At 43.5% G+C, this 17,321-nt stretch overlaps 1 protein-coding gene across 1 annotated transcript; it reads right to left on the reverse strand.

Moving 5' to 3' along the window:
* Positions 1–8,524: 8,524 nt before the first annotated feature.
* LOC124656105 (protein O-glucosyltransferase 1-like) lies at positions 8,525–15,438 on the reverse strand. Its single transcript, XM_047194913.1, has 2 exons — positions 15,157–15,438; positions 8,525–10,075 (listed from the first exon to the last, which is right to left on the reverse strand). The coding sequence occupies exons 1-2, from the start codon at positions 15,436–15,438 to the stop codon at positions 8,702–8,704; spliced, it is 1,656 nt and encodes a 551-aa protein (XP_047050869.1). The 3' UTR covers positions 8,525–8,701.
* Positions 15,439–17,321: the final 1,883 nt, after the last annotated feature.

The raw sequence follows: 17,321 nt of genomic DNA on the forward strand, positions 1-17,321 counted from the left end.
CCGTGCGTGGATTTCATGAGAAGTGCAGTGGATCTTGCAGACGTTCAAAGTTTAATCTCTCGTGCAGTGGTTGGATGATTTTGTTGATGGGGAACCATGCCAATATGTAAAACTGATTATGTCGGTAGTGCAGGATTTTAAATTCAATTGGTCACGATCTAATCCCATGGTTCAAGTACAAAATTTATAATAAAACCGTCAACTTGCCATTCAATGATTTTTGTGCAGCAATCGTAGTGCCGCAGTGGGGATCATGCGAGAAGATAAAGGGATCACCGCAAGAGTTCTTGGACCTCTTCAAGATGATTTGTCATGGAAGAAGTTTCTCGGAGGATGGTGGTAAAATCAGTAGCATTCATTTCCCAGCTATTCGTTACTTTGCTTATTTCATTACCAAGTGCGTTCTAGCAAGAAAGAATGGAAGTAAAGTAACTATCCAGGATCTAGCCTTTCTAGCTGCTGCATTACAAGGTAATAGGACTTATAACTTGGGAGCTTTGATAGCCAACAGACTTGCTACTAACCGTGAGAGGGGAGGAATTTGTGGAGGTCTCATCGCCTCTCGCTTATTATCTATGCATAATGTAGGACCTCACCGTCTTGATATTCAGCTCCCCATAGAGAAACTTGACATAGCCTCCATGATTAAGCATGAATTTGTTTCTGATTCGTCTAATTTGAGAAACCTGTCTTACAGAATAACATTTTACAAGAAATCTTGGACAATGACTAAGAAAGTTGAAAATTAGTAGGATTGCCTGCACCTTCTCTGTTTAACCTTGATTCCAGGGAGGATTGGTCAGTCACGGAAAGTGCAGTTAAAGCATACATAGAGGGAGGAAGCCATCGTGCAAGAGATAATACGGATGAGGTCGAGGAACACCTCGACTCGTCGTCAGATGCAGCAAGCTCTTCGCATCAACACATTGGGCATGAGGAGCCTCCACGCTTTTCTTCTGCATCGGTACCTTATTATGACTACTCCATGTATGATCCACCGGCGTGGAACCCAGACCCTCGATGGGATTGAACTCCACTTAGGCCAAAAGCCTAAGCTTGGGGGAGGTATACCGGCATCACTCATTCTTTGCATATTATGGTTGCTGGATACTTGTACATACTTGTTTAGTCTCTTTGAGTGGTTTTCTAATGAGAGGGAGATGATATTTGGGGAAGTGCTGCCTGAAAACAGATTCTGGACTGTTACTAGAAAAATTCGTGCACACAGCCAGAACGTTATTTTGAGCTGCCAATTTTTGTGCAGGTTCCCCAGGTTGTTATCTAACTTTCATTAGTTGAACACTTTTCGAGCTGAGCAACGTAAGATTTTTGTAAAAATCGATTTCTGTACTGCTGTCAGGTTTTGGCAGATTTCTGCCATCTCGCTTTTCTGTGTTTTTTTTTTCATTTTCTTGTTCTTGCTTTGTTTCTTTCCTAAAACACAAAAAGACCAAAAATATTTCTGTTGTTTCTCTTCATCACTTGTTTATCTTGGTTTCTTGCATTTGTTTCGCTTTATTTGCTATTGCTAGTTTGCTATAAGAAAACTCAAAAAGATTTTGCTTTGTTTGCTTGTTTCCTTTTGTTCTTGTTCTCAAATTCGAAAACACCAAAAATATTTGCTGTTCTTTTTTGGTTTGTAAAGTTCATTATGAGTTCAATGGTCTTCGGTGGCTGGAGCGTGGTTTTCATTTTATATTATCCAAGCTACACAAGTGAAAGGCAATGATGATGATATTCGACAATCTGATTATGGTGAGAGGCTGGTATGAACTCTATTTGTTTTCATTTTTGTACATATACTCATCCATGTGAGCATGCTTAGTTGGTTCATGTGAGGTATATGTCATTTAAGAAAGTCTAGTAGTTCATGATCTCTCATGTTTAGCTCCAATTTATTAATATGAGTAGCATGTCATGGATGTTTGCTTGCATTGTTTTATTCATAGATAGGTATGATATTGTGGTATCCTCCTCCGAATAATTCATTTATATCGATTTGGCACATGCTCACGCATGCATATGACTGAACAAAAGTCAATTAAGCCTCCATGATTTACATTGCTTCAGAGTTCTTGTATCACTTTTATGCCTCGCTTAATTTATTTTGCCGCAAGCATGATTATGACAGCTTATTGCTCTCTTGATTTGTCGCTCCCTAGTCTTTTGCTAGCCTTCACTTGTACCGAGCGGGAACGCTGCTCGTGCCTCCCAACACATGAAAACCAAGTTATTCCAAAGTGTCCACCATAAATACCTATGCATGGCATTTCGAACCATTCCAAGTAAATTCTCATGCGCTACCTTTAAAACCTTCAAAATGCTTCTCAATTTGTGTTAATGTTTCATAGCTCATGAGGAAGTATGTGGTGTTTAGCTTTCAACCTTGTCATTTACTTTTGACGGACTCTCATATGGACTAGTGGCACATCCGCTTATCCAATAATTTTGCAAAAAGAGCTGGCAATGGGATTCCCGGTCCCGAATTAATTAACTTAAATAGACACTCCTCCATGGTTTGTGATTGTTGGACGGCACCCGAAGGATTCGGCTAGCCATGGCTTGTGTAAGCAAAGGTTGGGGGAGTGTCATCATCATAATAAAACTAAACTAAAAAGGCACTCCTTCATGGTATGTGATTGTTGGCAGTGCACCCGAGGATTCGGTTAGCCATGGTTTGTGTAAGAAAGGTTGGAAGGAGTGCCACATAAAAATGCAAATAATTCATGGGAGCCGCTCTTGAAAGTCCGGTTGGCAAGGTAGTTGGTGTACCCATTACCATTCGTTGACAACAACAAACACCTCTCAAAATAATTTTACTCCTGCTTTACAAATGAAAAGCTCTAGCGCATGTTAATCTCTGCTTCCCTCTGCGAAGGGTCAATCTTTTACTTTTATGTTGTGTCTCCATCCTTTCTTTGAGCACTTTCTTGAGAGCACAACTGTCATTCTTAGTATAATATGCTTGTCTCAAAATATGATTGATTGTGGTATAACTTTGATGCCTTTATCTTTGACAATCACTACTTCTAGTCTTTCTATGAACTCCGCAGGTGCCCGGGCATTTATGTTTTGCCGATCAAATACCAGCAAGCGAGATACCACTTTATCATACTCTCTTATGAACATTGTAATCCTGCTTATATACATGATTCATGATGCTTATTATTAATTGTTGGTACCTCTTCATGATTGACATAGCTGTTGGATGATCTTATTTGCATATATCTTATTATGAACTGCTTAAGTATTAGCCATATCATGAGAATATATACATCATATGAACAAATGTGTTCGTGAAAGTTCTTTTATCGCTCAGTTGTTAACTGAATTGCTTGAGGACAAGCAATAAGCTAAGCTTGGGGGAGTTGATACGTCCAAAACGTATCTACTTTCCCGAACACTTTTGCTATTGTTTTGCCTCTAATTTGTGTATTTTGGATGCAACTAACACGGACTAACGCTGTTTTCAGCAGAACTGTTCTGGTGTCTCGTTTTTGTTCAGAAATCCAACTTTCAGGAAAAACCTCGGGATTTTGACAGAAGGCCCTATTTTCCCAGAATACTGACGGAGCTAGAAGGACAAATCAAGTGGAGGCCCGAGGGCCCCACACCATAAGGCGGTGCGGCCTAGGGGGGGCCCGCGCAGCCCTATGGTGTGCCCCCCTCGGCCGGCCTCCGACGCCCTCCTTCGGACTATATATCGGCCTCGACCTAAAAACGCACGGGGAGAAGTCGAAGTCGCAAGAAACCCTCCAGAACGCCGCCACATCGCGAAACTCCGTCTCGGGAGCCAGAAGTCTCCGTTCTGGCACTCCGCCGGGACGGGGAATTGGAGGAGATCATCGCCATCATCACCGCCAACGCCTCTCCATCGACCAGCCATGCTTCCCCCATCCATGTGTGAGTAATTTCCCCGCTGTAGGCTGAAGGGGATGGTAGGGATTGGATGAGATTGGTCATGTAATAGCATAAGATTGTTAGGGCATAGTGCCTAGTGTCCGTAATTGGTACTTTGATGATATTGTTGCAACTTGTTATGCTTAATGCTTGTCACTAGGGCCCGAGTGCCATGATCTCAGATCTGAACATGTTATTGTTTCATCATGATATTCATTGTTTATGGTCTTACCCGCAAGTTGTATACACATGTCGCTGTCCGGAACCAATGACCCCGAAGTGACGAAATCGGGACAACCGGAGGGAATGGTAGTGATGTGAGGATCACATGTGTTCACGGAGTGTTAATGCTTTGCTCCGGTACTCTATTAAAAGGAGTACCTTAATATCCAGTAGTTTCCCTAGAGGCCCGGCTGCCACCGGCTGGTAGGACAAAAGATATTGTGCAAGTTTCTCATTGCGAGCACGTACGACTATAATTGGAACACATGCCTATTGATTGCTTTGTACTTAGACACCGTTTTATTATTATCTGCAAATGCCCTGCTATGATTGTTACATGAGTTTCTCTCATCCATGCAACGCCCGACATCCGTCCCCGTGCCTACAGTATTTTAATCCTGCTGTTTACTAAAATCACTACTGCTGTCTTTGTTACTCTGCTACTGTTATTTTACTACTGCTACTACTATAAAACTGTTACTACTGATAAACTCTTGCGAGCAAGTCTGCAGGTGCAGCTGAATTGACAACTCCGCTGTTAAGGCTTTCAAGTATTCTTTGTCTCCCCTTGTGTCGAATCAATAAATTGGGTTTTACTTCCCTCGAAGACTGTTGCGATCCCCTATACTTGTGGGTCATCAAACACCTTCGCCCCCACCATGGCAATAGTAAACTCACTTGTCAGCCTCATTAACAACAAAGCCTGCAGAAGTTAAAGTTCTGTCAAACTTCTCATGCCATTGCTTAGGTGCTTGTTTCAAGCCATATAAAGATTTCAGCAACTTGCACACCTTTCTTTCTTCACCTTTACTACGAACCCATCAGTCTGATCCATTTAGATTTCCTCTTTCAACTCTCCATTAAGGAAAGATGTCTTTACGTCCATTTGATGAACGATAAGACCATAGGAGGCAACCATGGACAGTAGTACTCGAATGGTGGTAAGTCTAGCGATAGGTGAATAGGTGTCGAAGTAATCTTCGCCTTTTCTATGTGTGTAGCCTTTCGCTACAAGCCGCGCCATGTACTTTTCAATAGTACCATCATGCCTTAGCTTCTTCTTGAACACCCATTTGCAGCCCACAGACTTGCATCCATGGGTTTGTTCTGATAGTTCCCAAGTTCAATTAGAAAGAATCGAGTCCATCTCATTATGGACAGCTTCTTTCCTGTCATCTGCATTTGGAGATGCATATGCCTCTGCAATGGACGTGGGAGTATCATGCACAATGTACACAATGAAATCATCACCAAAGGATTTTTCAATCCTTTGTCTCTTGCTCCGTATAAGAGCTTCATTGTCATCCTTCTCAGTAACATTATCATGTGATTGCTCAAAATACTCATTAGATGTACTGGATTCAGGAATTATCTCAGTAGAAATTCTAGCAATGCTACGCATATATTTCATAGGAAACATATTCTCAAAAAATGTTGCATCACGAGATTCCATAATAGTATCAACATGCATATCAGGTACCTCATATTGAACTACTAAAAATCTATAGCCTACACTCCGCGAAGCATAAACTAGAAAGATACAATCCACTGTCTTTGGTCCGAGTTTGCGTTTCTTAGTAATTGTAACATTGACTTTGGCAAACATCCCCATGTGCGCAAATACGAAAGTGATGGTTTTCTCCCAACCCACTCCTCGTAAGGGGTTTTATCTTTATTCTTGTTAGGAACTCTATTCAGGACATGACATGAAGTCAACAAAGCCTCCCCCACCGTGCCTTTGATAAACCAGCAGTGGCTAACATGGAATTCACCAAGTCAGTCAGTGTACGGTTTTTCCTCTCGGCAATCCCGCTTGATTGGGGTGAATAGGGAGGCGTCCTCTCATGAATAGTACCATGTTCCTCACAGAATTCATCAAAGATTTTCGGAAAATATTCACCACCATGATCCTACCTAAGAAGCTTGATCTTTCTCTCTAGCTGAATTTCAACTTCGGCCTTATAAATTTTAAAGTAGTCTAAAGCTTCATATTTAGTTCGCAACAAATAAACATAGAAAAATCTAGTCGCATCATCAATCAATGTCATGAAATATCTCTTTCCACCTTTTGTCAACACACCATTCATCTCGCATAGATCAGAATGTATGAGTTCTAGATGTGCCAAGTTTCTCTCCTCGGCCGCCTTTTGAGGCTTCCTAGGTTGCGTTGATTGCACACAACTATGGCACTTAGAACCTTTGGCAATGGTGAAATTCAGAATTAAACTCAAACTGGATAGCCGAGACATTAAACCAAAATTAATGTGACAGAAACGAGAATGCCAAACACTGGTATCATCACTAACATTGCCACATATGGGTCACAAACTTATTACTGAAATCAGAAAGCGAAAAGCGGAACAAGCCTCCGCACTCATAGCCTTTACCAATAAATTGTCCAAACTTGGAAACAACTACTTTATTCGACTCTAAAACAACCTTAAACCCATCTCTGCATAGAAGCTAGGGAGCCGCTAACGAGATTCTTGTTCATAGTAGGGACATGCTGCACGATCTTCCCCGAAGTGAACTTCAGATCTACCGTGCCAACACCACGAACAGAAGCATGTGACCCATTCCCAATCAAGACGGAAGAATCCTGGGCGACTTGGTAAGAAGTGAACATGGATATGTTAGCACACACATGAACATTAGCCCCCGTATCAATCCACCAACATGGAGATTGAAATACCGAAAGAACAGTAAAGAGATTACCGTACCCATCAGCATTGCTAGCGGCCACCATGTTGACTTTCTTGGCCTTTTTCTTGCGGTCTGCCCTCTCTGGACAGTCCTTAGAAAAGTGGCTAGCCTCCCCACAAGTAAAGCAGCTCAAATCTGTTCTTTTATCATCTTCTTCTTCTTGAAGGTTGTAGTCTTCATAGGTTTATTGAAGGATGACTTGTTGTTCCCTTTGTTCTTGCTATAAGGTTTCTTCTGTACCATGTTGGCGCTAGACTGGCCCTCACCGTTCTCCTCAACATCAAGAGACGCTATCATATTTTTAACTGATATCTCTTGTGTCTTGTGTTTGAGAGTTGTGGCAAAGTTCCTCCATGAAGGGGGCAACTTAGCAATAATGCATCCAGCCACAAACTTGTCAGGTAAGGCACACTTAAGGAGTTCAAACTCTTTCGCAATGCACTGTATCTCATTAGCTTGTTCGACTACAGAACGGTTGTTCACCATCATGATGTCATGGAAGCTCTCCATGATGTACAGTTCACTGCCTACATCGGTTGAACCGAATTTAGCACTCAGTGCATCCCAGAGCTCTTTACCGTCTACTATGTGCATATACACATCACATAGAGGATCAACAAGAATACTCAGAAAGCATCCGACGAAGAGAGTATTGTCTTCCTTGAACTTTTTCTGATCTTGCTCAGATATAGTTCCTTCAGGTAAGCCATTACTAACTTCGAACACTTTCAGATGAGTAAGCCAGAGCGCAGCCTTAATCTGACACCTCTTAAAGTGCACACCGGTAAACTTATCCGGTCTCAGTGCATTAGCAAAAGCATCCATTGTTAACTCAGGAAATTGCTAGATTTAGGTTTTTGGATTGTTGGATAATTAGGCACAGTTTTCATGATTAATTCCAGAATATTAAGCATGATGACAGTAACTACTAACATGTGAAACTCAAACATACTACATGCATTAATCAACATGAATAGTAGCAGGGCAAACGGTACAACATCCATCAAATCGAGATATGTCGCACGTACCGTTCTGGTGGAGGTGATGGTGGCGGTGTAGTAGATGACATCGCAGCAGTAACATTTCTTTATGACAACGTTGTTGACAACGGGTCGAAGTAGACGGCGTTGAAGACGACGGTAGGTAGCACCGCCCGATTTGGACAGAAGGCGACCCGTGATGAAGAGCTTGAGCAGTCGCGCAAAGCGCTTCCCAAAAACCTAATTCGCCATCTCCCGTACAGGATCGCAAAGGCGAGCGGCTCCGGAGACCTGCTCTCCCGTTCGCCGGTGCGTGCCGGAAGGCGGGATGGAGTAGGCTACGTTGGCGGCGCAAGCAGAGAGAGGTGGAAACCCTAACTCGTGTATTGGATTTTTTTCTGCAGTAGCCGGCCAAGAGATTATATAGGCTCAGGAAACCCTAGGAAACGTGGGCCATGCGCACGTCGCACGTACGTTTCGAGTTGGTTACAGATAGCCCACGATCCGGGAGCGACCCACGTTTGTCTAGGACTCTGTTCGTTTTTCTGAACTGCAAAAAGAAAGGAAAGTCTCGGCTCGAGGCTCAATCCACTCACCACGATCGCGACGCTTGACGAGTCAAGACGAGCGAGGTGGAGGAGGAGGAGCGCACGTGTATCACTCCAATTCTCACTCACTTACTAGTGGTGAAACAACCCACCTTATAAGATGGTCTAACTTCTTCATAACTTTCAATGTGAGACTAAACTTCCCACCTCTTTTCACTCCCTAGTGAGCTGCCACTAACTTGGGCTCAAACTCACATGTACTGCCACATTTTGGACTTTAAAATTTATATAAAAATGTGAAATCTAATGTGAGCCACTAAAAGTGAACCTAATATTTAGCTTGAGCTTCTACCTCCCCTCCATCTTGGCTACTTTCCTTCGCACATCCTCTTCTCTGGCGGCCATCCTCGTGACCTCCTCGGCCGTGAACGGCGGCGGCAACGTGCAGGGCTCATAGGTGGCGACGTACCTCTCCCTGGACTGCATCATAAACTCCCTGTCCCGACCTTGGGCGGGGCATGCCATGGACTCGGGGCAGAGCTCCACGGCCTTCTCCGGCACGGTGGGCGTATACCGGAGCAGGGCGGCGTACTGCTTGAGCACGTGCAGCATGTAGTCGTACACGTAGTCAATGCTCATCTCCTCCCTGGCGAACCCGCTTCCCTCCTGGCCGATCCGCCTCGCCTGCGCCGGGTGCGAGTTCCCCCAGTCGACGGCGAACTTGACGGCGCGGCACTTGTTGGCGGGGTCGATGGGCCAGTAGTGCTTGCCGGCGACGAGCCCTCGGGAGAAGAAGTCCCTGAACGGCGTGTCGATGGCCAGCATAGGCGAGTCGCAGGCGAGGATGTACTTCTCGCTCACCGACCACGACCGGCCCTGCACGTAGATCATGTACCTGTACCGGCACTGCTTCGCCAGGTTGGAGTCCTTGAACCCGTTCCGGATAGCGGCGTCCCAGTCCTGCTTGAACAGCCGCGCGTTCCACTCCTTGCCGGCGGCGGAGTCGTTGTTGCACCGGAAGAGGTCGCGGCGCGCCTCCGACACGTACGGGTTCCCCTTCCAGAACGCGTAGGGCTCCCGGTCCTGCCACGGGAGGCGCGTGTTCTCCTCGCCGACCTCCTCGACGAGCGGCGCCCACGGGCGGATGTTCACCTCGGACCAGCCCCAGAAGGACCAGTCAGGCCACAGGACCTCGAGCGAGGAACCGTCCTTGCAGTAACGGAAGAGCGGCGGCGCGGTCGCAGGGTCCGGGTAGTCGGCGGCGCGGAACTCCGGCATGTCCTCCAGGTTGAACATGACGTCGACGTCCGGGACGCGGCCGGGGTAGCGGGCGAGCAGCTGCAGGATGCCCCACTGCGTGAACACGTCCCGCGTCTGGAACGCACGGTGGTACGTCTCCACGTACGCGCGGCCGGACACCACAGTCAGCCGGAATGCAGCCTTCGGCTGCGCGCGCTCCACCGCCTCCCTCGTGATCCCGGAGACGCGCCACCGCTCGAGGTCAGAGTGGATGTGCCGGAAGTAGTCGGGGCACGACGGCGGCGGCGCCGTGGGCTGTTCGGGCGTTGGGGACGGTGGTGGCATGCCGTGCCGGCATTGTGGCGTGGAGGACGAATTGCCGCAGCTGAATGGTATGGGCACGAGCGGTGATGAGCGGTGGCGGCGAGGAGGATGTCGCCCACGCCGGCTGATGCTGCCGTGGCTGTTGCCCGGCAGGAAGGACTGATCAATCTTCCACGACACATGTACAAGAGCAACACAAATCATCATTAAACATTATAACTAGTACTGTACTAGTATCGTAAGAAGTAAACTTTATTCATTAGCTTAATCTAATTCGTGAACAAGAGCAAAATTTATTCATTTGCTTAATCTACTTCATGTACACGAGCAAAACTTATCCATTTGCAACTATGCAACCAAATAGCTTGATATGTGTATTTGTTTTGCTTCTGACCACGCCATTATTTATCTTCCAATGTGCAAACGTCTTATGCTGGGACATTTGGAAGGTCAGAACTGTCACAGATTTTTTAGCATGCATGTCAGGTCTAGATTTGCTACCTCGAAGGGTCACTTTTTTTTATTTTCGATAAAGAGTATATATTAATATTACAGAGATACCAATTACACCTAGCCTCTGCAACAACGCATTGACCTATCGACATTACATATGCACACAGCCCAAAAAAGAAAGAATATTACAAAAAATAAAAATCCCGCTACAGTAATCTATTCCTTGAAAAACGACACTAACACTACCAAGACAGCACCAGAAGTTCAGCTTCTCCAAAAACGACGCCGCCAAGAAGAAAACAGTGCACAAGCTCCATCGTCGCCCGATCATAAATCTTGGGTTTTCACTCTGAAAAAATCCTCACTCTCAAAAACAATGCATTTCTTCATGATACTACATTGCAGGCTCATAGACTGAAACTTGACCACAAGGAGAAGCTACTGACTTGGATCTCTTCTTTGCCTAGATAGCTTAGATTAGCTTTTGCTTCTTTGCGTGGTTCTAGCCTTAGCTTGTATATAAACGTATCTAAATCTTTTTAATAAAAGTTGGTGGGGCTTTTGCCTCACAGTAAAGGGTCAAAAAATGTGCAAACGTCTTCTTCTGTTGGTCCGCTTGCTCTCATCGTTCTATTTAGGTCAACTTTTCGTTTTGTAGCCCTTAACAACAATGGAGTTATCGTAGGTAGTATCATGCATTCCATACATGTAAATAACCGTGTTACTATAATTGATAATGACAAATATCATAGTGGTATCATATAGCACATATAACTAGAAAATGTCAAACAGATCTTATGCATAATTTTGCTTTGAGATTGTACAAATCAATAAATATAAGGAGACCATGTCACTATTATATGATACTATGCATTATTGATCACTCTTGATTTTTTCTTTCCTTTCTTTGCAGGAAGAAATAGCGTCCTTATTGATCATTAAACGTTCACGTACAGATCCCTATACTATAAGTGAAACTCCCATTGATTGGTTAGTAACTTAGTACACATATCGCTCTCTCCTAGCTCGCGCACCATGACACGGCCATCTCTCGGATAGCAGAAAGTCAAAACAAATGGAGTATTTTGTCAAGTTTCCACGAATGGGCAGGATATTTAATTTTTAGGGTACAGTTATAGAAATCAGAACCGTGCAAATCTAGCTAATGAACCTGCAAGAGAGTTTCTCGATGAGGTCCATGCTAGCTAAGTTAGGATCGAACTGACATTTTAATCCGGAATGGCCACTAGTCGACTTTACCTATTATCAGACTTAGCCGCTTAGCCATCAGCTGATGTTTGAAATGTCGTCGGAACAGAGAAGATTTGGCTGGGTCACGCATGAACAACTCTACACGTACTTGTCTACTTATTCTTGGCCGACATGATATTACGCAAGCAGAGATGAGTTAACAAAGGCTTCAGCTTATTCGTCTCAAATGGAAAATTAGACACCTCAGTGTGCATGTCGTCACTTCCGTCCTGATTGACGATTGGCTCGTCTAATCTACTCCAATTATATCTGATCAGGTCTGTGGGCAGGCAGCGGGCTTCGTACGTTCCGTTCCACTTGCCACTTGGCGCTAGCTTTCCCTGCTTCTCCATGGATCATCGGTCAGCGCATCGCTCTCAGCGAGGGCGCGCCGGCCAAGTGCTGCTCAAAGCGTCAAAACAATGGAGTATTTGGGAGGAACTCGGGGAAGCCACCGCTCTGGGGAGGTCCGGCGTGGGGCACTCTCGCGTTGACGTCGCGTCGCTAGGAGGGAGGCCGGTTTTCAGTGGATTTTTCCGTTTCTCTCTTCGAGAGCAGATTTTCGGAACCCGGCTATATATCGATTTTTAGTATTTTGGTAGTGGGTTTAAGAAAGATCAGTTGTGGATTAGTTGATTCGAAATTTGGGGAGGGAGTTTCATTTTTTCATTTGTTTGAAAAAACCTTAGCAACTGGTCATGATCTGTTTGACAAAAATCATGATAATTATTAATTCAATATGAATATGTATAATTGTTAAGGTTTATGGAGCTTAATATATTTGTGTTTGCTAAGATTTTGAAAGTGTGCAGCGAAAACTATCTTGTCGGAAGCTATCTTATTTTATTTATTTTGCATGAATATACAAAGGGTGATTGGACAAGATCTTGACTCTTAGTGTCTCTATGTCTAGATTCACATTTCTCTGCTCATTTGCTCGTTTCATTACTTTTGTTCTGCTTTTAGTGAACTTTCTGTTCAGATTTTGGCAAAAAAACGAACAGATTAAAACAAATAGTGTGTCCATGCAATATTTAGTGTTGCCACCAAGTCACCACTTGCACTGTTTTCACTTTGTTTTCCGCACATCTACAATTTTATATCTAAATACTCCCTCCGTGCAGTTATGTAAGATGTTTTAAACTTCTAAGAGCAAGTACAATAAGTCCTAGTCAGCTGGCTACAAGCATTAAAATAATATATTTGTGTCTAGTTGGAGGAGAGAGAAGAGGTGAGAGAATGTAAGTGGGCTCTTATGCAAGAGCTAGCTCTAGCACGTGCTCCTAGACAAGTTGTGTCAATGAAAGGTGGGCTCGAGCAAGTATAATAAGGCTGACTCAGCAGGCTATAAGAATTAAAATAGTGTTGTTTTGCTTAGGTGGATGAGAGAGAAGTGGAGAGAGAAGAGAGATGGGCTCTCATGCAAGAGCCAGCTCTTGCACGTGCTCCTAGGCACTTTGTGAGTATGTGTGGTGGGCCTTTTATACATAAAGTTATCCATCCTTAAAGCCAACTATTGTACAAGTTAGCTATAAGCTGACTATAGCTGACCTTATAGCCAGCATCCGGCTGCACTATTAGAATTGTTCTTATTGCATTCTTATAGCCAACTATTGTACTTGTTGGCTACAAGTTGACTATAAATGACATGATATTTTTCTTATAGCCAACAACCGGCTACACTATTGGAGTTGCTCTAAAGTAGACTAGATACAAATCAAGGGGAGTGAATCTACACACTAAGAATAGGCTAGATATACACAAAAGCGAGTGAACCTTCAAAAGACCTTAAACATCTTATAAAACCAACCAAACAGAGGGGGTCGATAATTACCGATACACGGACACCTATGGCGCACAACCACGGCACTTACTGTGTAAAACTTGTGCCCACTGCAAAAGTACGCTAAAATACAAAGATCAAAATGATTCGCAAGTTAGATCATTATTACTTAAATTTACTTCACTTTTAGTTATTTGTGTCAACCGCCCTACGTACGTGTCTACCAGGGACTTGCCTTTCCCTAACCTCTAGAAAGGGCAATATCTTTCTAGTGATTCTCCAGGATATTTTGTTCAGTTTCCATACATAATTACATATGCTGATTTTTTCGAAATGACATATGCTGATATGTGCATGGTTAATTAGTTGCAGGAATTTCCATGTTTCTTTTTGACGAAAGGCAAGCTGGTTGAAAATATGGCACCGAGCTAGATGTGCATCATGAATCATGATCAGTACGTCAAGAAGGACGCTGATCGTGTGTATGTATCCCGTGAAGCACTTTACTCATGAATTAACACACGACGAGACACGTACGTATCATCGCCGATTTTCAACGACTTAGCTGTAGTACTGAAACTGATGTTTCCGTGGAAAGTTTTGTTTTTCTCGTCTCTTTTTCTACATGCACGATCTGTTTTTCTTCGTTCAAAGTCCAAAGTCTATATAGTGCATATTACATATCCTTGGATCGTAGCATCGCTGGCTTCTCGTCATTGGTCCAGAGAGGTAGCGTGCGAAGGAGCAGATAGCTAGAGAACACTAGAAACCTCAGAGGGGATTGGTCACTCTACTTGACTTTGGAACGGGTCCACCAGATACAATAGTACCAGTACCCCTTCCATCTCTAAACATAATACAAAGCACTCTTATAACTTTAGCTATGGTTTGTATTTATAATGTCCATGAAATTTGTGTAAATGTATACGAGATGAAAAAGATTTGCAAGACAAATGTAGTGATACCATTTATACATCTGAATCCATATAATTTGGTTATACTAGTGGTCAAAGTTATACTATAATAAAACCCTGCTAAAAGGTGTGTCTTATTTTTTGGGACGGGACGGATGAAGCATATCGTATGATGATTTTCCATTTTTCTTGCATTAATTTGGCTTAATGAATACCATATTATCGCTACGTAGGGCTTAGATTAGTCACAATGCATAGTATCATATAGAAGTATCATGCGTATGATACTACTACATGTTGCTATCTTCACAATGCATGGTATCATATACTAGTATCATAATCTTCATATATTAATTGTTTTGTAGAATCTCAATGCAAATATATGTACAAGATTTAGTTGACATTAATTTTTCTAGTAGTATGTGGTATGATACAGTATCTACCTATGATACTAATACCCTCTCTCTCATCCTTAATTACACTGCTACATCAGCATTTAGCATGCATGAAATGCATGATACTACCTGTGATACTTCCATTGTGGGTAGTCTTAATTCATGTTAATAATTCATGAACTCGTAGCTGGTCGATCGTGAATTGCGATACACCATTGCATAATAACACGATTAATAAAGGAAATAAATGATATGCATTCACTACGTAATTGATTCGCGTTACTCATTAATTTGCAGCTTGGTGGTGATCGAATTGTAATGCAGTCTAAGATTTTCTTCCAACAGTGTGATGCAGGTCAAAGATACCAGTAACACGCGCGGTTGAAACGATAACTCAATCGAAAGGAGAGAGAAAAAATGGCATGCACATGTGTATATACTTACAGCGTCCAGGTCGATCCATGTGGTGCCGACGAGCATCGCCAGCACCACGAGGCCGCCGATGACCATCCCGACGGCGCCCCTGGTCGGCGACACAAGCGCCGTCCACCACCACGTTTTCTTCGTTCTTGCTGGTGAAGAGGAGGATGACGAAGACTGCCGCTCTACACCCAGAGCAGTGTTGTCGTCGTCGACAACCTTGCACGGGGCCGCGCCGGCTGCTGGAGGCGGCACCAAGGCCGCCCCCTCCTCCTCGTCGGCCGCAGGGATCAAGCTGCTCTTCATCTTTGAGTTGAGAGAGCAGGCGTCAGCACGCGCTAGTGTTGGAGCTGTGGAGCTGCAACTCTGGCTCCCTTTCTCTCTCTCTCTCACTATATATGCGGTAGAACCGCCCTGCCGATTGCTGGTATATATGTCCAGAATAATTATAATAAATAAATGAGCTTTTTAAGGTTCCCTATACCGCTAACTCTGGGGTGGGGATGGGGCGGTATATATACATCTAGAAATTTTAACATACACAGTATTTTCTAAATTTTCATCTACTTGGCTTAGTCTAGACTATACGCTGGGTCTATAAACGAAAATCTGGATAATCTTCAGAAAAGAAAGAAAAATTAATCGTGGGAGGTACTGTGCGTTCGGCCGAAGCAATAGGTATCTATCCCAGGCTATACTCTATCGCTCCATTTCCCATCGCAAGGTGTGACAGATTGGCAAGCAGAAAAAAATACACTACTATGTACGTGGCTGCGTCAGCACTGAGAGTGTGATACTGGCTAGCTACAGCCTAGGCACGCCACCAGTAGTTTGTTGGCTACCTACTGATCGACAATGAACGACGGCTAATATAAAGAATCTGTCGTTGGAGCCGTAGGTTCAGAGATGCTTCCGGCGCTAATTATTTTCACCTTTCTCCTAAACTAGAACAAATGCCCGTGCGTTGCCACGGGATAACGGAAAAATTAACCCACCGCTAAATAATTATTTCAGTCCATAATTATATGTGAAACATAAGTAATATGGTTCCCGTTCATATATGGATGAATATCAACTCTCTCCTTCTTAAATGTCATGTCTAGTAGCCTCTTCTTCCACTTCACCCCCTTCATTTGCCCTTGGTTTAGCATTGCCATCGCTTTAAAAGTATGCCATCTCACATAACCTGATAGAACATCAAAAAGTGATGTCAAATTTTGTGACGTACTAACCAAATCTACGTAGGTTTAGTCCAGGGGGAAAAATAATAAGAAGTATACAGTGAAATTTGCACTGCTTCACCTTAGTATATCATTAATAAAAGTGGAGGAAAAGAATGGCGTTAACTATATGTTGCATTGGACAAATTTCTCGTGACATCAATAAATTTAAAATCCTGAAATTGTGAAATACATGAGCATTTCTGCATAATCTTTCATAAAAACCAACTGAAATACTACTCCCTCCGTCACGTTTAGGTGTCGAAGTGTAGTTGAAAACATTTTTTTATCTGCACCATTCCTATTTCGAAAACGCGCCATCATATCCCCGATCAATCGATCTTAACCTCGTGCCGACGGAGTCCCACACTTGCAGCCTCGCGCCGGCGGGCGGCCTCCCACCCTTGGCGCCAGCGACCTCTCGCGGGATATATCCAACCAAAATGAAAATGACATTTGTTTCCTCATAGGTTTGTTGCAAGATATATCCAACCAAAATGAAAGTGCAATTTTTACCACCTCAGGTTTGTCAGCTAGATATTGCACATCTCCTGAGTGGTTGTGTCTGTACCATTTCGCACTCCGTTTCTCCATGAGTTGCCGGCATGGGAAGAACAACACGATCACAACCGATGTGCCACGGCCTCCATCTTTCTCTACACCTCTTGAGTGAATGACACTGTATTAAGCCCCTCTGTTTCTTGATTGATTCCTAGTGAGGGTACTACATAATGCATTAGGATTAAGATTGAACTGAGAGGAGATATACTGGATCTCTACATCTTAGAAATACAGATCTCCATAGTTGATGATTAATGTGTGAAAGGCAAGGAAGAAGAACATGTCAAAATTACATATGCATACATCGGCAATAGCCAAGATTATCAGTACAACTTGGTTTCGATAATCCTCGTAAACAGGCCAAATGTGCCGACTGAATTTATTTTCAGATTAGCATTACATGATGAA

The sequence above is a fragment of the Lolium rigidum genome, chromosome 1 (assembly GCF_022539505.1).
Source record: "Lolium rigidum isolate FL_2022 chromosome 1, APGP_CSIRO_Lrig_0.1, whole genome shotgun sequence".
Lineage (NCBI taxonomy): Eukaryota > Viridiplantae > Streptophyta > Magnoliopsida > Poales > Poaceae > Lolium > Lolium rigidum.